This window comes from Colletotrichum higginsianum, chromosome 9 (genome assembly GCF_001672515.1).
Source record: "Colletotrichum higginsianum IMI 349063 chromosome 9, whole genome shotgun sequence".
Lineage (NCBI taxonomy): Eukaryota > Fungi > Ascomycota > Sordariomycetes > Glomerellales > Glomerellaceae > Colletotrichum > Colletotrichum higginsianum.
The window spans coordinates 1,456,232-1,478,712 of NC_030961.1; the positions used below are offsets into that span (position 1 = coordinate 1,456,232).

The following is a 22,481-nucleotide window of genomic DNA, read 5'->3' on the forward strand; positions in this document are numbered from 1 at the left end:
ACTCAGTCTTTGCTGCCTCACACACACTACCTGCACTGCGTCGGCTTTGCCTGCACTGTCCATCCACATCTTTCAGTCTGGTTCAGTTCCAGACCCTTACACCTTGCCTCGCCTCAACTCAACTGCTTTATCTCTCGGGGCCGCGCACACCTCCATCGAGCCGCAGTATCCTCGTTTAGCAACACTCACGACCCAACACACGCTCCGACAACCATACATCGCATCTCAATCCAAGCCGACAACATGGCCAACGACGAATATGACGTGAGTTCTCCGCCCGCAATCGCCCACCTCTCCTAGGAACAGTCCGCCCCTCTCTCCCTCTCCAATTGTTTCCCCCTCCTTGCGCTAACCTGACGGCTCCCACAGTTCCTCTTCAAAGGTGCGCCCACGACCGGCCGACCCCGTGATGTTATCGCGTAATAGCCATAAAGCTGCTGGAAGCGGGCTGACATGTTGATCTTCTAGTGGTGTTGATCGGAGACTCGGGCGTCGGAAAGTCCAACCTTCTCAGTCGATTCACCCGCAACGAGTTCAACCTCGACTCCAAGTCGACAATTGGCGTCGAGTTCGCCACCAGATCCATTCAAGTCGACTCCAAGACGATCAAGGCACAGATTTGGGATACCGCCGGCCAGGAGCGCTACCGCGCCATCACCTCGGCTTACTACAGAGGAGCTGTCGGTGCCCTCCTTGTCTACGACATCAGCAAGCACCAGACATACGAGAACGTCACCCGATGGCTGAAGGAACTGCGAGACCACGCTGATGCCAACATCGTCATCATGCTGGTCGGAAACAAGAGCGATTTGCGCCACCTGCGAGCAGTGCCTACAGAGGAGGCCAAGGCTTTCGCTAGTACGTCGCGGTGAAGGAGCAAGGGGAATATCAGCGGATACCGAGTTGGCTAACCTGTCTCTTAGGCGAGAACCACCTCTCGTTCATTGAGACGTCTGCCCTCGACGCCAGCAATGTTGAACTCGCATTCCAGAACATCTTGACCGGTGCGTTACGTCTCTCGCACTCGCAGATAGCCCGAGACCCCCTTCATACCCCTGGCTTTGACTTGCGCGCTAACCAGGCCCTTTTCCGACAGAGATCTACCGAATCGTATCGAGCAAGGCCCTCGACTCGGGTGACGGGCCCCAAGCCACGATCGGGGCTGGCCCCGGCATTTCGCTCACTAAGCCTGCGGACGACAGCGCAGAGAAGGGCGGCAAGTGCTGTTAAGCGGCCAACCCCTTCTGCGAACCTGTTTCACGGCCTTTTTGGGAGGGCTACTACGGTCGATATCATGGCGTCTCACATATGCCCCCGGGGATCTGTATGTCACTTGGTCATGGAGGGGCTGTTGCATCGAGGAATGACTAGGAATCCAACAAGTCTTTTTGTGATTTCCGAGGGGACGGAGTACAGTCTCGGCCTTTCCTTTGTTCTCCTTTATACGATCAGTGCGGCTTGTCTGGGATTTGACGTTTCTGACGATCGCTCTGCCATGCTTACGTAGTTGAATGAATCCATCTTAATGCCTTGAGTGTCTTCTGGGCTGTTTCGCCGATCTAGGAGGTGCCTCTAGAGGCGCGCTGTGGTCTCGAGCGAGGACTGCGCTCAGCACGTCGCAACGCTTTGTTCTGTTGGAGCACCCGTTGGCAAACACGTTTGGAGAAGGACGATACTACTCCGGACGTATGGGTCGCGTCATCGGCGACTATACACAGGAGCCGTTCATGAGGTCTAGCTCCCTGACGTATCCTTTCCTCGGTGCACTCAGCTCACTGCTCGGCAACAGGTGTCCCTAGTAGCTAAAAAGTGGCTTGCCTTGCGCCGCTCGAAATTCCACTGGCCAGCATAGTAAAATCATGCGCCTTTTTCAACTTGAGTCTCGGCCCCCAACCTGGGGATCCCTCCCGCAGACCGTCAATGTGAAGCTGGGGCATTCAAAATTGAGGTGGGCTGCCAGCTTACCTGCGATCCACAAAGCCTCTTTCCCTCACTTCGTTAGGTCGCGCTAGGTGCTCTAAGGTTCCTGGTGGGCGCGTTTTGGACTTGGGCCCCTCCCCCCTCAGAGTCGCCTACCTCCAACTTCAGTAGTGCTCCTCTATCCGACTTTCTGACACGGCCAGAGCAGGCCGCTGTCGAAGACCGCAGGACATGACATATGCACCTATTGAGATAAGAACTGCAACGTCCGTGCATGGATGAAGGAGTCGGTGTTGATGCCTCCACTGGCAGCACCTCACCGCCTTCCGATAAGCTGTCCTTATCGTGCATCGTTCTGCCGCAAAGCAAAGAAAAAGACGAAGGAAATGAATGCCCTTGCTGGCTGGGCGCTTGAGGGGCTCCCCATCAATCATGAGCCACAGCGCGGATGCGGAAGTATACCTACCTACCTACTTGGAACCTTAGGTGTGGAGCTTTTGATAGGTGTAAAGGGAAGTACGTATCCGTCCTGTGACAGAGCTCAAGAAAATGGAGCGCTAGGCAATGATTGGCTGCTCAGTGCCAGCCACAGTCACGAGCGATTTGGTACCCCTGACGCCAGTCGCCTGGGGGAAGGAATCCACTGCCTCACAAGTCGACTTCAGCGCTTGAACTGCCTAGGTGTGTACATTAGGTCAGCAGTCGGGGCGACATGCATGTCCTCTGTGTCACCATCGCGTCCACTCTTTCTTCGCGTGTCTGCCTCAAACCCTGTGCTATATCTTCTCAGCATCCGTCCGTAGAGCAAGCATGGCCTATTGTGACAATCGCTGGACAAATCTGACGAACGTCGCGTCTTTTGGGCAAACGATGCCGGTATACAGCTGCGCCATTCTCGATAACCCCTACGCCGGGGTTGTCAGAAAGTAAACATACCAATCGCACACCTCGCTGGTCACTTTTGTCATCCGCCGCGAGGCCAGCAGGGGTGTTCTTCCATTCGAAACCAACGTTCCGTCTCCTTACTAGACCCTGATCTGTTTTCTCACCACTGGCAGCTCTCTAGGAAATAAGAGCTCTTCCACGACACCAACGCTAGACGATCAGTCGATTAGCTAGCTTCCTTGCCAGTACCTGGACAATTTCTGTCCCCAAACCAGCAAGCAGTACGGGAGAAACAAGCCAGGATATAAGCTGGTTATTCAAGAACTATCCTCAGCAGGGTACTTCCTAGAGTAATATGTTGGAAAGCACCAGTGAGTTGTACGATATTCTATCGAGACAGCCTTCGTCTGATACGTGGATAGAACCAAATCAATTCATCTTCGCTACCGACTGCTATCTGTTGCATTTTTGACGAAGTTTGTCCGAATTCATCGCCGAAGAAAGAACAAAGATCAACTCAAAAGATTGGTCCTTATCAGTTGCTCCAACCATTTCACACACCCTATCCCTTGATAGTTACACACCGACGTTTAACTCAGAAATCCCCGTACTAATCACACTTCATCGACACTCCTTATTGCGACCTAAACATAGATCGTTGTAGACAGTCGCAAGCTGCCTTTGCGATGTCGTCAACATACTCTTCCCTTTTTGGAGCTTCGCACGTGCAGTCGGACTCGCCAGACTGCGACTTGGGCAAGCTGAACGGTCTCGAAGGCTTGCCGCTCGAGATCATATTCGACATATACCAACAACTTGACGTGGAAAGTATTTTCTCTTTGGCTCAGGTCAATACCCTTTTCCACGGACTTCTGAAGAGGAACAAGGCGGTCGTCCTGCTGCCCGTTCTTGAGCGAGAATTCAGCCCGTTTCCAGAGTTGCTTCAAGTCTTCACGGCATCGGACCGGGATATGTTTCAGTACGGAGATACTTTCCAGCCGCGAAGGGTCGTTTTCAGACGGTTTCCAGGCGACATGACGGGCATAACTTTGTCTAGCGGTGGTATCCAGCACAGCCAGAGCATGGCCCCCGAGCATGCGGTGCTTGCCAGTATCCTTGACGGCGGAACCCTAGCCAAGAAAAGCCCCTTGCCGCCGCGGCGGTCAGTCACGCTAGTCGACAGAGACTTAAGTTCCTTGCTGAAGTATTGCTTGTTGGTACGACGATGGGAAGAGCTTTTCCCTCAGCTTCACTGGTTCACGGCGCCTGAAGATTGTCGCCAACTCAGTGAAGCAGAGAGGTTCAAACTTCGCCGTGCTCTCTATCGTTGGTGGCTATACGCCTATTACTTTCACGGCGAGCTTCCCCGGCCTCGGAGTGGTCAGCCGGAACCGTTCGTCAATGATGTGCGGGTCAGTCACATGAGACTTTATCCGACTCGCGAGTTGATGGAGTTGATGGACCTCTTCCTGTCAATGAAGGACCTTGTCAGACACTATATTTACCCCAATCTTGAGCAGAATCTAGAGCCGGTAAGTGCTACATTGAGAGCAAGATACGGTTCTCACGCTGACGACGCAACGGGCAGGTCGACGAAAGCAGTCCGCTTGAAACGATGATTGAGAGCAGTATCCGCGAGCGCATCGTGGACACATATGCCAAGCTTGATCCCAGAGACCTGATGTTCTACTTTCAGAACTTATTTAATTACCCTCGAAAGCGACTGGTGACGGATGTAAACCTCAGGCACCCCGCCTTCTCTCAAGACCGAGAATCTCTCGTGGCCGCGGTCCAGGCGGCGGCAGGCGAGCGACCATGGCTATATGATATGGCCGATTTGAGCAGTGCAGGTGGTATCGTGCATCCTGACGATTCCGATGTTGATGAGCGGCTTAGTCGTGATGGCAGCCGTTATGGCTCGATTCCACCCCCAGGAGCTTTCCGGCGTCCTATTGGGAACTGGGCTCCTCCCGGGGACGACGGTCGAGCTCTCGCGGAGCGGAGTCACTTCCAAGGCTGGCGGGACTCTTGAGCGGTGAAACCCGAGGTTCAAATTCATTGGCCATTCTATAGAATAGATTATGAATTGGCGATCGTAGATTCTGTCAGGTTTACTATGGGCTCCCCGATGTACCTCGGCGCATCCGAAGTGTTCGTAAAGTGGCCTGGCAAGTCACCGCGGCAAGGACTAATTTCAATGCTCAGGCACCTTTTGTAGGCGGCGATGGCTACTTGGACGAGGACCTTGTATTATCTGCCTACCTTAGGTACTCAAGTCGGAGATGTTATGACCACCTGGCACCTACTTAGGTAGATAACATATCTACGAAAGCCAAGCAAGAGGTGGGCAGTCTGCGAAGAGCTGTTACTGAACTTGCCTTAAATGGGAACACGGCAATTAGTGGGTTGCGGACTCACTTGTCTTTTAGTGCAAGGCTGCGGCGTACAGGGGGTAACCTGTGGCGGGTGCGCTCTGCAAGGCGGCGGCTTGTGGCCAGCTCCCGCCTTGTCAGTGGCCCAAGCCTCTCTGCCATCTTGTTCACTCACTCACACCCGGCCACCCGCCTAATAGTTTCCTACACGACGACTTCGTTCCATCAGCGCGGCGCATTGTCTTTGCGCGCATCTCCAGCCTCCTCTTCTCCTGTAATCAACTTGCCCGTCTCGTTCCTCGTACCCGGTATCCGACCTCGGACCTCAGAGCGCTCAGCTATAATCCGACTTGCGCCAGGAGCAGACAGGCCTACAGCTACCCCAGCTTGTCCCATCTCATCTTTGATCCCATCTCGAACACCAGCCATTTGCTCCCTCAGCTCCCAAGGTCAGTAACTGGTCTCTGAGCTGTTCGGGTTCTTTCATCCCTATGCGCAAGACTTCATTTCGATGGCCTCTTGTTCCAGACCAAATGGTCCGGCGAGGAAGGCGTATCCTTGGCCGTGCCTGCCTTCCTTCTCACATTGTTGCTCTTTTATCAGAGCCAGGCAACAAAGAGATATCCCCAGACCCCGAGCTCCCTTACACAGTTTTGCCTACGCATGTGCTTATTTCTGATCCATCTTATTCTGAAGGAAATCTCTCAGGTTTTTGATGGTTCAGCTGGCGTCCTATATATACTGCCCTTGTCAGAACTTACGCTCAGCCTCTACTCTACTGACACTGCAGTAGGACCTCATACTCTTCTGAGCAAGTCATCTGAGCCAGCTTATAGCGCCTTCTTATGAGCATCAGTCGGCCAGTCATCGATCTGAAGAAGCCCCAATCTGATCAGCCCTAGTAGTACTCGTCGAGCTTTGAAACTTTCACTGGCTTGAGCCTACGACTTACCAGCCGGCGCGGGCTACGTTCTGTTTTCAAGTCACAAGAGTATCTCTCATCTGTTTCAAACATCTCATTCCGACTTGCGCATCTCCTGGTCAGGCTGACCCAAGCCTTGACGGGTGAGTCGAAACCTGCCTCTGCACCATGGAAGGCGGCGACCAAGACGTTGTCATGGGCGGGGACGATAGGCCGTCAAATCACACAACCACTCCCAATGGTGTGACTACGCCTGCTGGAGGAGAGCCCAAAAACGATAACTCGACGTCTCCCGACGACGAAGATGAGGACGACTTCGACGACTTGGACGAAGACGCAGACCAGCAGGTTATGAACCAGCTGCGCAGACGAGGTCTTTTGCCGACAGCATGTTGTTATGATGACCGCATGAAGCTTCATGTCAATGCCGACTTCGGCACCACACCTCATCACCCGGAGGATCCTCGTCGGATAGAGGAGATCTACAAAGCCTTCAAAAGGGCCGGTCTGGTCTACACCGGCCCAGAGAGTAAGATCGCCGACGTTATGAGAGATACCCCAACCAAGTACATGTGGAGAATCGGCACTCGTGAGGCAACGAAAGAAGAGATCCTTACCACACACACTCCGCTGCACTACCACTGGGTTGAGAGCCTGTCAAAGATGAACTACACGGAGTTGCGCGACACGAGTCGGCATTACGACCAAGGCCGTGCATCGCTCTACGTTGGCAGTCTTACTTTCACTGCCGCCCTCCTATCCTGCGGTGGTGCCATCGACACCTGCAAGCATGTCGTGGAAGGCAACGTTAAAAATGCCTTTGCTATCATCAGACCGCCTGGCCACCACGCCGAGTACGATCAGCCGCTCGGTTTCTGCTTCTTCAACAACGTGCCCGTCGCCGTCAAGATCTGTCAGCAAGAGTACCCGGAGGACTGTCGAAAGGTTCTCATCCTTGACTGGGATGTCCACCACGGCAACGGCATCCAGAACATATTCTACGACGACCCGAACGTTCTCTACGTCTCCCTCCACGTTTACCAGAATGGGATCTTTTATCCTGGCAAGCCCGACAACCAAGAAATACCCGATGGCGGTCTAGAGCACTGCGGTACAGGGCCTGGTCTTGGCAAGAACATCAATATTGGATGGCACGACCAAGGCATGGGAGACGGCGAGTATATGGCTGCCTTTCAAAAGATCATCATGCCCATCGCCAAAGAATTCAACCCCGATCTAGTCGTTATCTCCGCCGGATTCGACGCTGCTGCCGGAGATGAGCTCGGCGGGTGCTTCGTGACACCGACCTGCTACGCGCACATGACGCATATGCTAATGTCTCTGGCGGACGGCAAGGTTGCTGTATGCTTGGAAGGTGGCTACAACTTGCAGGCTATATCGACATCCGCCGTGGCTGTTGCTCGAACGTTGATGGGCGAGCCGCCACCGAAGATGGAGATTCCCATGCTCAACAAGGACGCTGCCAGGGTTCTTGCCAAAGTCCAGAGCTACCAGGCACCCTACTGGGAGTGCATGAGACCAGGCATTGTTCCAGTGCCTGATATCCAAGATCTCAACGCGACCAGACTCCACGACCACATCAGGCTAGGCCAACGGCAGAACCTTGCACAACGTCACCAGATGATTCCCCTCTTCATCCAGCGGGATCTTTTGTTCAAATCCTATGAGAATCAGGTCCTCGTAACTCCTGATATTCCCAGTGCGCGTCGTATCCTTGTCATCATCCACGACCCACCAGCATTGCTCGCGCAACCGGATGTGATTGATAGTCATGTTGAATCCCACAACGCCTGGATTGTCGATAGTGTTGCGCAATACATTGACTGGGCTGTCGAAAAAGGGATTGCAGTCATGGACGTCAACGTGCCTAGCAAAGTATCACGAGATGAGGACATGGACCCGTACAGTCCCCGAACAGCAGACAAGGACCTGCTGAACGAGCTCCAAGAGTTGGCGAACTATCTTTGGGACAACTACCTGCAGCTCTATGAGGACGCCGACGATATACTACTCATCGGTGTGGGTCGGTCGTACAGTGGAGTCAGGGCGCTTTTGACCGGTCGAGGTATGTGTTGTTCACCACAACGAAAATTTCATACTAACCACTTTTGACAGATTGCAAAGCGCGTGTTGCCGGAGTTGCCTGCTTCGTCGAAGGGATGTTGAGACCAGTGAAGTCCGATGTCGATAACGAGCTGGCGACGTGGTACAAGGGGCACTCACAGATTTACGTCTCGCATGATCACCCATGCTGGAACAGCGAGGACACGCTGCGCAGAGTGACTAAACGACGATTTGGCACGGTCATCCGTAGTGAGGCCAACGGTGTTCAGAAGATGATGCAAACGCATGCTGGGGAGGTCCAAAAATGGATGTTGGAGATGCTAGCGATTCGCCAGAACGGAGATACCACCGAAGACGACAAGATGACTTGAATAAATGGAAGCTGGGAGGTGAGCGCTGGAGTATCGATCACCTGAAGGGACTAAGCATCGACTTGGCACGAGGGACGACGCATTCTGTGCAGTGGATTTACATAAGGGGCTGTCGGAGCACCGTATGGCGCGGAAGACCGGGAGGTGCAAGGCGGTTACTAGCAAACGATGAAGAACAGACGATCTGGAAAAGGGAAATGATTTTTTGCGAGGAGGCTGTGAGTGCAGGACAGTAGTCGTGAATGCAGTCCCTCAAAGAAAGACAATATCGTCTGTACCTACCCAGCCGCCAGTTATCGACAGTATAGACCTCTCAGCACGGCGACTTACTCCAGGTCTTGGGCAGACGGGCAGCTGCAAGGTGTCCCTGAGCGTCAACAGTCTGGATCTGAGCACCATCACCAACAATGGGTCTCCGGATCCACTCATAAATGTCCCGCCTTGCTAGCTCAATCGGTAGAGCGTGAGACTCTTAATCTCAAGGTTGCGGGTTCGACCCCCGCGTGAGGCTCAAATCCTCACCACGATTGGCAAAGCCTTTCCTCGGGTTCTGTTTTTTTGCCATATCTGGACCTCAAATTCTTCACAATACCATCTAAATTTGTTAGCCCTACAATGCGTATGTATAACGAAACAGTCCTGTTAATGAGGAAAGCTCGTCTACAGCATGGAGAAAACCACCTGCTAGTTAGTTATATTTGTTTGTATGTGAGAATCGAGAATGAATCAATAAGAAACCGTCTGTATTGTCCCTTTGGGGTCGTCTCATCGTGGATGTGTCTTATTCTAACCTCTCCGGCATACCACTTTAGACCCCGGCCATGCGTCAGACCTCCGGGTTTTGATTGGTTCCAGTCATAAGAAGACGCCACAAGCTCAGCGTGTCGTCCAAATGCACTTTGCTGTTGGCCAGTGCGGCGCTGTCTGCTTATCTTATCCGGCGAGGAAGTAACGCCGCTTTGTGGGTACTTCGTACAACTTCCAAGGGTCGGCCCAATCAATCTCTGGTGCCGTTTGCAAGCAACCCTGCTCCTGCTCCATCCAGGACTGTTTGGCGTCTGCGCACCTACTCCGGCCCTCTCAACACCGCCAACGAGCGGCGCGCTATCACGATCACCGAGCAAGTCGTCGCGAGTTGGGTACAGTCCGTTACTTCTCCGAGATAACCAACGCCGTACGCCATGGACCGCGACCGTAGAAGCAGGTGAGTGACGCTCTCTCTATTCAGATCTCCTTCTCTCCCTACCCTGTTCGTCCCGGCCGAGCCCAGCCTTCGCTATCGATGGATACACTCCCCGGTTGTCTTCTCCACGAAGCGGTGTCTAGAGATCCCATTGCGTTCGGTTGACGGCTTCTCCACCCGCGATCGCTGTTCCCTGCCTGCTATGACCGACGCTTGCTGGATCACTCCCTGCGCGTCAGCCCCAAAGCGCAGCCAGCCGGCCGAGAGTTACCTCCGTGTTTTTGGGCAATATCACCTTGCGCTCAGGTTGCCAGGGAGCGAAAATGCTGATGAAAACGGATAGGTACGAGGACGGCGAGGTCACTAGATATGGCGCTGGCGAATCCTGGAGGCCTTTCCCCCGCGGAGGAGGTGGCGGCGGCGGAGACCGCTCTCCTCGACGAGCCAGAAGCCCTCTGAGAGATCGCGAACGAGACCGAGATCGTGACCGCGACCGTGACAGAGAAAGGCCACGATCTAGAGACCGTGATAGAGACCGAGATCGAGACACCAGAGACACCAGAGACATCAGGGACATTAGGGACATCAGGGACAGAGATAGAGACAGACCACGCTCCCGGGACCGCGACAGAGAGCGCGCCCGCACACCGCCCTTGGCATCGGACAGCTATGTCCCTGGACGATCCCCCGCGCGTCGCCGATCGCGCAGCGCTGAGCGGTACCGGCGTGATCGATCGAGGGATCGGGACCCGCGCCCTCAGAGCGATACCTGGCGCAGACGGGACCGTACCCGGAGTCCGCCTGTGAGACGGCCCTCGCCGAGACGTAGCCCGTCGAGGCGACGCAGTCCCATTGGAAGATCGCCCGCTATCCGGGACGAAAGAAGCGATCGTGCCAGATCGCCGCCGCGCCGCGACATGAGAGACAGGGAACGTGAGAGAGAGAGAGACAGGGACCTTGATCGGCGGGACGACAGGTATCGATCGTTGCCCCCCTTTCCGCAGGCTCAAGTCTCATTAGCTGCTAGAAGACGGTCGCGTTCGCCTTACGGCCGCGACAGGGTCCCTCCTCGGGATAGAACCCCTCCGCCCAGGAGGTCGCCACCGCCAGCACCCCGGGGTGGCTACCGTCCACGGTCTCGTAGCACGAGCCGCCGCGGCGGTGAGAGATATATAGGATCTTCTTACAGACGGGCGTCGCCGCCCCGAGATTCTGGCATCTCGTCAGCGATCACGTCTCGATCAGCTTCAGGCAAGTCGTCACCGCATCCTCCTTCCATCCGAGCACGATCGCGGCCGCAATCGAGGGAGCGTGGGGAGCGTGTCGAACGGGAGCGGGAGCAGCCGCAGCCGCAGCCGCAGCAGCGAGAGCGGGAGCGGGCGCCCACACCTCTACAGACGGGCGGTGCTTCTGCCGCATCATCGTCCTCGACGGTTACGACGACGACGAATCGCGAAGCACCCAAGCCTGCCGCCGCCGCCGTCGCCGTTGCCCCCCCCCAAGAACCGGCCCCCACGGTAGCAAAGACGCCACCTCGAGGCCCTGCCGCTTTACGTGCTCCTCCGACCGGTCCTGCTGCGACCCGAAACTTCTCTGCGCCCGCCGGCTCACCAGCTGTCCAGCCACCTAGACACCCGCAGACTCCGAGCGTGCCACCCCCGCGAGCAGACGCCACCAGTCCCACTATCCCCCCGGCTGGCCCTCGTGGCTACGTGGCTCCGCCGAGGGGTGGCGGATACAGTGCCCGTGGTGGACGAGGTTCATGGTCAGGCCCGTCGCCTCGTCAAGCTCCTGTCCCTACAACGTCACCCTCATCCACACCATCTACCATCCCAACCGGGCCACGCGCCAACCCTTCTAACAGCATCTCATCAAACCCCTCTCCTGCACCCAAGGCCTTCAACCCTCCCACCGGTCCTTCATCACAGCACGGTGCTGGAGGTGCTCGGCCAACCTTGGCCCAGAGCATGCTTGCGACACTCCCCCCTATCATCCCCGGAGGCAAGATTGACCCCTCTCTGCTTCCGACGACCACGGGCATCACGAGGGACATCGAGCCGCACTACAAGAAGCTCAAGGCGGAAGAGGAGAAGGCACGCGCGGATCTGGACACTAAGGAGGACAAGCTGCGGCAGAGTCTCCAGATGTGGGACAAGCTCGAGATGGAGTCCAAGGCATGGAAGACGAGGGTGGATCTCAGTGAGCAGAGCCTCAACAATTTGGCCGGTGAGGGTGTCGGCGGTGCTGCCTTTTAAAGAGTGAACGGGTTCATTGGGAGGGCCCCCCCTTCTCCTCCTGTTTCAGAAGTCAGGGATTTAACGACGACAGAATGTCGGTAGGACGGCGACGGCGATGATGTACCACTGCCACCACCATTGCTATTACTTGAGTTGTTTTGCATGTACGAAATACGTTGTTGTAATCTGTAGGTTGGCTTAGTTAGAGCTTCACGATACCCCCATCGAAAGGTTGTAATCGACTAGCAATTTGGGACAGACTCACTCGGTCACTGTTTGTGCAGGAGAGGGCCATTGGGGTGAAAGCGTAAGAGGTGAGCTCATCGCCATGAGTAACCAAGTGTATCCATGGTTGGACTAAGGAGAGATTCTTCTATCGACATGAACAGCGTATTTGAAGATTCCGATGGCGAGAAGTGCAGCGCCGTGCTCCAACTGACGAAACTGTCAAGGTAGGATATGTAAACCCTCCAAAGGCACTCGATTATCCATTCGTCACCTCCCCTTGTGCGTATCTCTGCCAAAAGTGCATGTGGGTCTTTTCATCATGGAGACGACCTAGGTTCACCAATGGAAGAAAACCAGTCATTGTGGCAGCGAGTTTTCTATCCCGCAATCCAGTCCTCATCGTCGTTAACTGTTTCAGTACACTAAGTAAGGAGAAACCGTATTGTCAATGATCGCACCTCGAAAGAGTGCGTTTCGTGGCCCAGGTCAACGGGAGGCCTCTCTCATTTCATAACCATAACCCGTTTCCATCATTCCGTCCGAAACCGACCAACCAGGCGAGTCCCTCTCAGCCTTTCCCATATACGCCGAACAAAGTTGTTGACCGGGTCGCCGAATTCCGTAATAACAGACCAAAAGTGTGTGTGTTTGTGTGTGTTTACGCGCGTGTATCGATGTGTGCGCAAAAGACCAGTCAAGTTGTATCATGTTACAGTGGTGGATGAAACCTCGCGCACCGAAACAGCCTCGAATCGGTCGACACTGAACGCCAAGGCCAAGCACCAATTCCAGCTTGGAAAGTGATAGAGATAATTAGCCCTACTCGAAATCCATGTCACCGTTCCAGTCGCCATCCGACTCAAAGTCCCTCTCATCGTTGAGGAAGTCGTCCATGCTGTATTGATGCTCCCTTGGTTTCTGGTTGTCGATGCTGATGTCGACGACAGTGCACATGCCCTGAACAAAAGTCCCGTCAGATGCTGGAGCATCTGTGGCCGAGCCTTGTGTGTTCTCATTGGCACCGTCTTCGTGCGCGCCTTGCGTGGATACCCCCATGTCGAAGTCGCCGTCCGAGTCAAACTCATCGCTATCAGGCTCAAGATACGACTGGGGCTTCCGCTGTTGACCACGAAGCCCCTTCGACGCACTGCTAGCAAGGGAAGAGGTGCTTGATGTACGCGGCACAATACGATTGCTTCGACGAGAGGGTTCTGTATGCGTTTTCTTCGGTCTTCGCTTCGTACCAGTCAGGGAAGACGGTGACTCGACAGGAAGCGGCCGGCGTAGCAGATTGAAGCGCGGTTCTGGGTCGGGGCTACGTCGTAGAAAGATATTTTCGAACTTTTCTTGCCATGATCGGCGGAACTCGCTGCGTGACCGCCATGAAATGTTCAGCATTGCCTTGATCGAAATGTGTCGAAGATCCGGTAGGTTACGGGCGCTGTCTATGAAAGACTGAAGGAATGCTTCGGCGGCCTTTGTGTCGGTGGCATCGGAGCTCCAGTGACGAAGGTTCTCCAAGTGGACAAACTGCAAAGATACCGGCCAACTGGGCACCTGTTCGGGGAGTAACAATGTATCGTACGACGGCAGAGTATCATCAATTGTCTCCAATAGACTGAAGTACTGAAGATTCATTCGTAATTCTTTGAGATGCGGACAAGCAGAACCGAGAACCGTGAGAAAGCCCAGATTGAGCGAGCGGTTGTGGTGTAGGACAAGCGATTCCAGTTGGTGTCCTTTGGTGACCAAGAACAGGCTGAAATCTTCGGCGATGACTTCTGCGCAGTTGACCAGCTCAAGACGCTTCAACTTTGCTGGTAGAAGAGCGAACAAAGACGATCCGACTATCGTTGAAGACTCGAAGATCAGGTCCTCGAGGTTTCCCAAGGCCGAGATGGAGTCTGCAAGCAGAGCCACGGACCTTTCATCTTCCATCTGCAGCTCGGGATTGGAGCTTGGGTCTTTGTCCAGTCGAATTGACGGCATTTGGTAGTTGACATACTTCACCTTGCGTAGAGAGGCGAAGCTGGGCATTTGATGGACCTGCTTGATTCTCGTGAGGCCGGCTTCCCAATCCTTGTCCATGAGTCTGGAGCTCCACTGCCATGTACGAAGCCGTGTTATGGTGGTCTTGTCTCCCGCCTCAACATGCGCAGTTGGCGACACCTCAAACGCCTGGAAAAGCTCCGGAGGGTAAGTCCATTTGATTGATTCCTTGAGCAGTCGATACGGGGCTTGGTCGTATCCATGAACAAGCAGCACTTCTGAAAGTCGTGATAAGTTTTGCATCAGCTTGAGCGGAGAGGTAAGCCCTTGCAGCGACACAAGTCGCACATCGATGTGAAGCGCCTCGATTCTTGCCCGATAGTTGACAGTCGTCAAGGATGGCGACTTCTCAAGCAACTCTACAAGCCCGAACGCTTTGATCTCATCTCGGATAGGTGGGCACTTGTAGAGAACGGTCAGAGCTGGGTCTGCGAATTGTCGACAAACCCGAGCAGTACGAAGAATCCAGTTGATATCTAGGGTATCCTGCTCGTCGCCAGAGACTGCAGCATATTGAAAGATTTGAACCCAGATCGAGTGCTCAATCTGGGGATTCAACCAGTTGGGAATGACAGAACTCGTGGAATCAGTCTCGGGTTCTATATCCTTCGGCGGATGCTTGCTGCGACCCGACTTTGCTGGAGAAGCTTTCGGTGTAGCTTTTGCGCAAGAAAAGTCGTCCGCGGATCCGCCTTCGTCTTGTTCGTCGGATGAGTCGCGATTGCCGGTTCTGCGCGGCGAGGCCTTAGCTGTTTGTCTTCTCCCTTTCCTTGGGCCAGAGCCGCGGGTAGAGGCAGCCGGCTTGCGTCTGGTGGAGGTAGCCTTTGGACCACTGTCGTCATTGGCGCCTGTGTGAGAGGATCTGGGCGCAGCAGCAGTTCCTATTCGGGCGCCCCGATGTGTAGTCGACTTGGAAATCTGGGGAGATACAGCATCGAAGTCTTCGTTCTCTATCGCAGCCGACAGCTCATCGTCAGACGAGTCCATTCCAACGTACGACAATCTCTGGGTTCGAGTGGAGGTTCGAGTCCTGCTGGCGGAGGCTGCAGCGGGTTTGACAGTGTTGGATCGGACTCGAGGCTTGGTAACGCGAATCTGATCGGGAGCAGAGGAGGTTTCGGCGTTGCGAGCTGGGTTGCGGCGAGGCATCGAAGTTGCCGCGGCTTGACGTTTTGGGGCCATGGCGCAGGCAGGGATGTGTGAAGGCTGAAGGAAAGCCTGCGTTGCGGGTTTGCATGTAAGCAACATCTTGAGCCATGAGAGTCCACAATCCAGTCTTACCTGTAATATAGCGTTGCGCGAAAATTGTGTCCTAAAGGAAGAAAATGGTCAGGGTTTTCGGCGAGGCGACCAAAGTAATTGCGAGACCTAGCGCATAGCGCTTCTGATTGTCGGACGATGACGTTTGCGACAGGGACGGTCGAGGCCGCGAGATGCTAGACGATGACTGAAAACCACATGCGTAATGAACCGCGCGCACATAGAGGATGCGCAAGTAGAGAAAGAGGAAGAGGTACTGCAGACTGTCGAGGAGATATCAAGGTTTAGAAGGTTTGGGAAGGATCGAGGTCGAAGAAGGTTCACCATTCCATTCTGGGTGCTTTGCGTTGGAGTCGGGGTTGGTGGGGCAGATGCAATGGCACTATGGCAGTGACCGAACCAACAGCAGCAGGTACATTTGCAGCCTTGCACTAGCGAGCTGCTGCTCAAGGCTGCCTGGACACTTGTCAAGGAACACCGCAAACGTATGGTCTGTGCATCGCTTCGAACAACGGCGTGCACCATGCACGGTGTTCTCCTTCTCTGGCAGTTCTTCCGTTCGGCCACTCGACTCTGAAAATCTGCTCACTGTCTGGCATAGCCTGACAGTGCTCCTCCGCCCCGCAAAGCAGAGAGTGAAAGCAGAACAACAATAAGAGGCTGCGCGGAGCAAATGTGTGCGGCTTTAACCCAGAGGAAATGAGACGAGGTGGTCATTTGGCCTTGCCGCAGGCAAAATGGGAAGTAATGCCCAGCTTTCGACTGCATGGCAAAGGTCGTGGTTCTGTGCGGATGGTGAAATTGCCATGTCAAAGTGCAAGTTGGCACGAGAGGACAGAAGACAACAACGAAAAGTCTAGCAAGACAGGGAGGGAGGATTCTGGAACTCGGGAAAGCAGGTCCAACTCGATTCGGGCGTTGCCCAAGCAGTTTCCTCCTTCGGGTGCTTTCCGCTTCGCCTACGAGAAGTGGACCCACTCGGTTCCACCGACAGCGAATCAGAACGTGTAATAATCGGATTTTCCTTTCCCAGCAACTCAACAGCCGGAAAGTGCTGTCGTGCTTTGCTGTTGTGCTGTGCTGACCAGTGACAGTTAAGCTTGAAGGCCTACGGCCCAGGTTAATTGGTTTCGGAGCCGGGTTTCCACGTTACGTGAGCCGTCAACGGCGACGCGCTTCGGCTTCCACGTCTCGCTGCCTGTAAAGCGCCTCCCTCCTAGGTAGGTAGTCAATCCCCCCTACTTGCGTACCTACCTACCTGCCAACCGTCAAGAACGCGCCGCCTTTTTTTCCCCAGCCTGAAACTCACTTTTTCTAGCCCTTGAACGCCCGTTTAGGATCTGGTTTCACTCATTTTTCTTCTTACTTTCTCTCCCGCTTGCCACAGCAGCCAGCCATCTCGGCCTAACCTTACTTACTCTCTCCAGCCAGAGCAACGTCGCGTCTGTCCCGGTCCCACCTTCGTGCTGGCCACCCAGTCGCATCTCTCATCACATCACAACAACTAACTTGTGAGCACAACACCACGTTTGAACGCTCTACCAGAGAAGGGAGGGGGACAGAAGGAAGCAGTGGTCATCGGGCAGGTAGGGCCTTCGCTTTCCAGACGCGATCAATGACGGGGGGGGTTGAAAACACGTTCATTCCTCGTCATAAGACTTTGGCTCTTACCCGAAAGCCTTCAATGAGCCACCCGCACTAAAGACTATCCTACTCCTTTTCACCCCGTCCAAGTGGGCTTGCGAAGCAAGGGGCTACCGCGCCCAAGGCCGATTGAAGTCGTTCAATCTTCTTTAGCCTTACTCGGAAACACAAAACGAGACCTGTCTCTTCTGTCTACCTTCTCATGGTCCCCCTTCGCCAGCTATGACGCTTCCTTCGCGGCGCCAGCGCAGTACCCCGTTTCTTCAGAGGAACATCTTGCAAGGCATGGGCAATACTCAGTCGTCGGCTCAAAAGGCCGCCGCTTCCGGAGATGTTCCCAATGGCCACAACGACGGCCGCCCGACCAAGCGCCGCTGCTTTGACGCCGACCACCAACTCGCAGACCAGATCTTCCAAGCTCGAGACGTCGGCGATCTGCAGCGCAATCTGCGCGTCCAAGTCAACCGTATCTTTCACAAGGCCTCGAAGAGGGTCGCCGCCGCCTCTTCCGATGATGTCGTCAACCTCAAAGCACGGTGCAAGGTCTCACTTTCACACGTGACAAACGCTGGCGACGTCCTGTTGTACTGTAACAGTCAACTGTGTGATATCAGATCTTTCAAGGATCCCGGCGGACCATACCGCATGGCCCGCATAGGCCTGCCGCGCCCCTTTTATATCCCCGAAGACAGCATGCGTATCAACCGCGATGATGACGGCTCCTTCGACCTAGCTGATTCTTATCGCCTTTGCGTCGAGCTGGAGGCCGCTGGCCCAACCTTCTGGCCGCCCATCATTATCAACAACCCTTCCGGCGATGAGCATGCCTCTTCTCGGCAGTCAGACACCATACATTGGGTGCTCACGGCCGCCTCGTCTGACCTGTTTTCCAGGCGGCGGACGTTGCTGAACCTCAAAGTCAAGAAGAGTCCACAGTTGCTCGCACCAACGGACCACGTCATCGACGTGGACGCTTCGTGGGCCACCGCCTTCGAGGCAGGTCAGATTCGGGCTGTGGAATCAGGCGTCGAACCCTCCATCACTGTGTCTGGGCAGGACACTCTGGTCTACGAAGCCACTGATACCATCATTGAGCCGCCGTATGAGAGCCCCCCTGGAACTCCAGTCAGAGCCCTTAGCAACAGCTATGTCAATGGAGATGCCCATGGCGATGAAGAGGCCGAAGAAGAACTCACACCCAACCGATCGCTTCGAGTGCGCGGCGCCACCAAAAACTACAACCTGAAAGTTCTCAGTGACAAGGCTCAAGGAAAGGACAAGAAACGTAAGAAACGCGGGGCCACGAGCGCTGTCGAGGAAGGCAGCGTTACCTATTACCTGCCCAGCGAAAAAGTCTGCCTGGATTCCTACCGCTGCATCACATGCGGCATGCCACATGGCTCTTTTCCCCAGCTTCACGCGCATCTCATAAGCCTACATGACGAGTATGAATACCGCCCGCAGTCCCGTACGAAAGGCGCAGAGTTCGAGGTCGCGCATCGTTACGAAACATATTCGTTCGGTCCGGAGCCGTTCGCTCTCCGCCGACCCACCAAGGCGTTCGACTTGGACCAATTTGCCGAAGGAAACCTATCATTTGTGACTTCCCGCTTCGAGACTGAGGACAAGAGCACAGCAGGAGCTGCGCCTCTGGGCGGCCGGTCTAGCAGACAGCCGCTCACCAAGCCCGCACAGGTTTGTTCTGTCTCTGACGTTTCCGCGAGAGACACTGCTCACATGGCATACCTAGGCTCCTTCGAAATTGATCATTCCGGATATCGGGCAGCCGCTGTATGACCCGATTACCAGGGCCGAGTTACAACCAGGCACCGAGTACAGAAAGCCAGAAGCTAGCCATGAATGGCTTATCCAGTGGCATCGAGACGCCCTTGCAGATTTCTCAGATGTCCCGCCCGACGAGATGGAGTACATGCAGGAATGGGACAAGTTCATGCTCGCGAAGCGCATCACATCAAACATTTATTTCTCTCCTGCCTGGCTGAGCTTCGTCAAGATCAAATCGGACTGGTTGCTTTCGTCTCCTTCCCGCATGCTGGAGTTTGGAAAGCATCTTACATACCTCTTAGTCCGAGGCAGCCTCGATCATGAGACTGTCGAGGAAGCCCTCAAGCACATTGCTGCTTGCAGGAAGAGGCTTGGCATGGAGAACGGCAAACACCCCGCAGCGGCACCTAAGGAACCACCGCAGGGGCCCCACGTTAGGAAGAGCGCTGGTGGTTGCCAGGTCTGTGGACTCGTCGTCCTCGGACCAAGGTTGCTGCTGTGTGCCAACTCTGTATGTTCTGTTTTGACTGCTCAAATGGTGGCATGTAAAGGAACTTCCGCTAACATGAACAAAATAGGACTGCGCGAAGCGTCTCTATCATTCGGATTGCATAAGAGAGAACGCAAAGATGAACATCGAGGATCCTGACTGGGTTTGTAACCAGTGCTTTGATACACAAGTTGCGGAGCACATTTAGGAGATCCAGCAACCAGTAACCAGTAGAAGAACCAAAGCCAAAGCCGGATCCAGTGCCAAAGGCCAAGCACACCCTTGAGCCAAAAACGCGCTTGTTTATAAGAGATATTTGATGTTTGGTGGTTTCAGGAGAGGAGGGTGTTGAGCTTTAGGAGGCTCCCACCTTTGATAGCTAGCAAGCGGATGCATCTACCTGCATTAGGCATTTGGCGTAGCATGATGACTGAGAGATGCCCAGTAGGTATAGACACCTACAGGCGTTGGACATGATTAGTAATTGACTTCACTCCTGAATGATAACTAATTGACAAATAAATGTCTTCTTCACGCGCCCTGGGGCCGATGTTTGAATGACTGTAGCCGCATTGAGACGTTTATACCAGCACCAGCGCTGACGAAGCGGATTTGGACGCGTTCGAAGATACAATAACGCAAGACTCGAAGACAACCCTCAACTTGCAGACAATTTTTTTTTTTTAAGTATTGGATGCCAGCCTAGCGCCGCTGCCATAATGCGCAGGTATGGGGGGAAGTAGAGAAAATCAAAAACATCAGACTTCAGGGCATTCGCCAGTTCACCAGAAAAGCATACCATTACATAGAGAGCCAAGAGAGTGGACAGGTGGGATAAGCTTCCATCGCTGTGTCTCTAAAACCTGTACTTGCTCTGCTTCTTTTTCTCGTCGTTGCGCTTCTCGTCCACCTTTTGCCTCTTCCTCGACTCCTGCGCAATCATCTCCGACAGGTCCTCCTCATACGCCCACTTGGCGCCGATGCCCTCCTCACGCTTGCCCTCCTCGAAACGGCGTCGCAACTCGTCCTTGCTAATACCGTCGTGGCTCTGCAGCGCGTCCGGGTCGAGCGCGACGTCGACGTCGCCGGGCTTCTTGCGCTTGCGGCTGTCGTCCTCCTGGCCGAGGACCGGCACGTTGCCGGCGCCTTTTTGCTGGTTGAGATCGTACACCCTGTCGCTGCCGAAGAAACCCTCGGTGCGCTGCTGCCGCTCGGGGATGACCTGGTACGCGGAGCGAGGGTGCGAGCTCTCCTCTGTATCGAAGCCGCGCCTCTGCTTCCGCAGGTCCATCTCGCCCGCCACGGAGGTCTCGACGCCCTGGCCGGGGTAGTCTGTCGGTACGGACGAGACCATGCCGCCCGAGGTCTCGATACCGCTCGGTGTCGCAAGACCGCCGGGGACGTCCGCGTCTTCCTCCTCTTCGTCTTCTGATTCGTCTTCCGATTCCTCCTCTTCAGACTCCTCGTCGCGGGGCTGAAGCTCACCCCAGAGCGTCTTCTCCACGGGTTCACTGGTACCCAGGGGTTGGGCAACTGGAGGCGCCACCTGCGCGCCGGCCTGGTTTGTGAGACCGAAGACGTCACCGCCGTAGAGAGGTCGGTTGAACTCGTCGACGGGAGGCTTGCCCCAGCCGCCGGGGTGAAATCCCCACGACCCGCCTGGTGGCGGCGGCGCGTTGAGTCCGGGAATTTTCATAGTGGGATATGATGGAGGGGGGCCGAAACGCTGCTGGTTGATGAGCCACGGCGGGGGGGCGCCTGGGGGCATGCCCAGAGCCTCCTTTGTAGCTTCGGTCAGCTCACCTGGTCTGAAGTGCTGGAAATCAACCTCGCTTTCTTTGCCCTCGTAGTATACCTCGCCGAACCGCGTCAGCTCGGGCTTGGTTTGGAAACGGAAGAATGCGTCGTAGAGTTTCTGATAGTCGATGTCCAGCTTGCCCATTTTGGGGGCAACGCGCTCGCGCTGCTTCTGCTTCAGTGACTGTTGTTCCTGCTTCTCCAAGACAGCATCACGCATTTCCGTGATGCCCGTCTCGGCAATGAACTTTGGTAGCCGGAAGGGCGGCTTCTCGATACCTCGCTTCGAAGACAGGTATTCTCTCTTGAGCTGCCAGTGACCGGGAACCGGGACCACGTTCCTCTGAGCCTTGATCTGCACGAGCAGTCGCGGATCCGAAGACGATGTGTCCTGCCACTCGACCACGTCGGGGATCTTGACCAGCGCCTTGAGCTCCGCAATAGAGAGCTTGTTGAGCTGCTTCCGCTTCTTCTTGGAGAGCTTGGTCTGTCCCGTGGCCTCCTCGTCCTCGCTGGGAATGTCGTCGTCGTCCCATATCACCTCGCCCTGATTACCGGCATTGGCCTCTTTCGCCACTTCGTCCTCGTCTAATGAGACCCCAAACTTTGAGAAAATGTCCTTGAACGCGGCAAATCTCTCGTCGTCGAGGTCGACGTCGTCTTCGGCCGGGCCATCGGCTACACCATTGACGCTGGTTTCGGCGTCCTTCTTAACTTCGAGCTCTTCGCCAGCCTTCTCTTGGGTGTCGGCCTCCTCAGGCTTCTTCTCGTCATTGGGCTCGGGGGTTTTCGACGCGGTCTGGTTGTTCTCCAATGTCAGTTTCGGTCACGCGCACAACAAAACACTACTCAAGAAACGCACCTCTACCTGTGTCTTCTTCAGCTCCTTCTTCTTCGCCCTCCGCATTTGGTTCTTCGTCATCTTTGGGGCCGCCATCTTGGATCGAAATGCACTGTTGATCGGAAGGCGTTTGGTGTGGCTTGGGTAACAACGTAGCAGATCAGTCCGCTTATAATAAATCGTCTCGGGTCTCGGCGAGGGCGCATGCTTTGAGGGGACCGCAAAACAAGAATTCACCTGCGAGGCGCACGGCGGAGGAGGAGGACAGAAACAGATCACGATAAGATGGGCAGGTTGTATGTGGGAGAGGGAGGGTGTATTGATGGGCTAGCAGCCTTGAGGCGACTGGCGATGCGACGACGACCGCGCCAAACTTTTGGAGGCTGATTAAAATGGGTCTTTGATTTTACAA

At 54.9% G+C, this 22,481-nt stretch overlaps 7 protein-coding genes across 7 annotated transcripts; 5 read left to right on the plus strand and 2 right to left on the minus strand.

Annotated features, from left to right (window-relative positions):
* Positions 1-243: 243 nt before the first annotated feature.
* Positions 244-1,230, plus strand: CH63R_12686 (Ras-like protein Rab-11B; the record flags this gene model as incomplete). The annotated part of the gene is made up of 5 exons (XM_018307660.1): positions 244-264; positions 370-382; positions 469-858; positions 924-1,004; positions 1,097-1,230. 5 exons carry the CDS (start codon positions 244-246, stop codon positions 1,228-1,230), a joined length of 639 nt encoding a protein of 212 aa, XP_018152077.1.
* Positions 1,231-3,491: 2,261 nt separating this feature from the next.
* On the plus strand, positions 3,492-4,837 carry CH63R_12687 (F-box domain-containing protein; the record flags this gene model as incomplete). The annotated part of the gene is made up of 2 exons (XM_018307661.1): positions 3,492-4,337; positions 4,394-4,837. 2 exons carry the CDS (start codon positions 3,492-3,494, stop codon positions 4,835-4,837), a joined length of 1,290 nt encoding a protein of 429 aa, XP_018152078.1.
* A 1,430-nt stretch (positions 4,838-6,267) lies between these two features.
* On the plus strand, positions 6,268-8,555 carry CH63R_12688 (Histone deacetylase; the record flags this gene model as incomplete). The annotated part of the gene is made up of 2 exons (XM_018307662.1): positions 6,268-8,185; positions 8,236-8,555. 2 exons carry the CDS (start codon positions 6,268-6,270, stop codon positions 8,553-8,555), a joined length of 2,238 nt encoding a protein of 745 aa, XP_018152079.1.
* A 1,852-nt stretch (positions 8,556-10,407) lies between these two features.
* CH63R_12689 (Serine arginine repetitive matrix protein 1) lies at positions 10,408-11,993 on the plus strand (the record flags this gene model as incomplete). Its single annotated transcript, XM_018307663.1, has 3 exons — positions 10,408-10,533; positions 10,568-10,671; positions 10,832-11,993. 3 exons carry the CDS (start codon positions 10,408-10,410, stop codon positions 11,991-11,993), a joined length of 1,392 nt encoding a protein of 463 aa, XP_018152080.1.
* Positions 11,994-13,022: 1,029 nt separating this feature from the next.
* On the minus strand, positions 13,023-15,434 carry CH63R_12690 (uncharacterized protein; the record flags this gene model as incomplete). The annotated part of the gene is made up of 1 exon (XM_018307664.1): positions 13,023-15,434. The coding sequence occupies one exon, from the start codon at positions 15,432-15,434 to the stop codon at positions 13,023-13,025; it is 2,412 nt and encodes an 803-aa protein (XP_018152081.1).
* A 1,944-nt stretch (positions 15,435-17,378) lies between these two features.
* CH63R_12691 (uncharacterized protein) lies at positions 17,379-19,639 on the plus strand (the record flags this gene model as incomplete). Its single annotated transcript, XM_018307665.1, has 3 exons — positions 17,379-18,851; positions 18,907-19,452; positions 19,520-19,639. 3 exons carry the CDS (start codon positions 17,379-17,381, stop codon positions 19,637-19,639), a joined length of 2,139 nt encoding a protein of 712 aa, XP_018152082.1.
* A 648-nt stretch (positions 19,640-20,287) lies between these two features.
* CH63R_12692 (Splicing factor 3b) lies at positions 20,288-22,165 on the minus strand (the record flags this gene model as incomplete). The annotated part of the gene is made up of 2 exons (XM_018307666.1): positions 20,288-22,027; positions 22,091-22,165. The coding sequence occupies 2 exons, from the start codon at positions 22,163-22,165 to the stop codon at positions 20,288-20,290; spliced, it is 1,815 nt and encodes a 604-aa protein (XP_018152083.1).
* Positions 22,166-22,481: the final 316 nt, after the last annotated feature.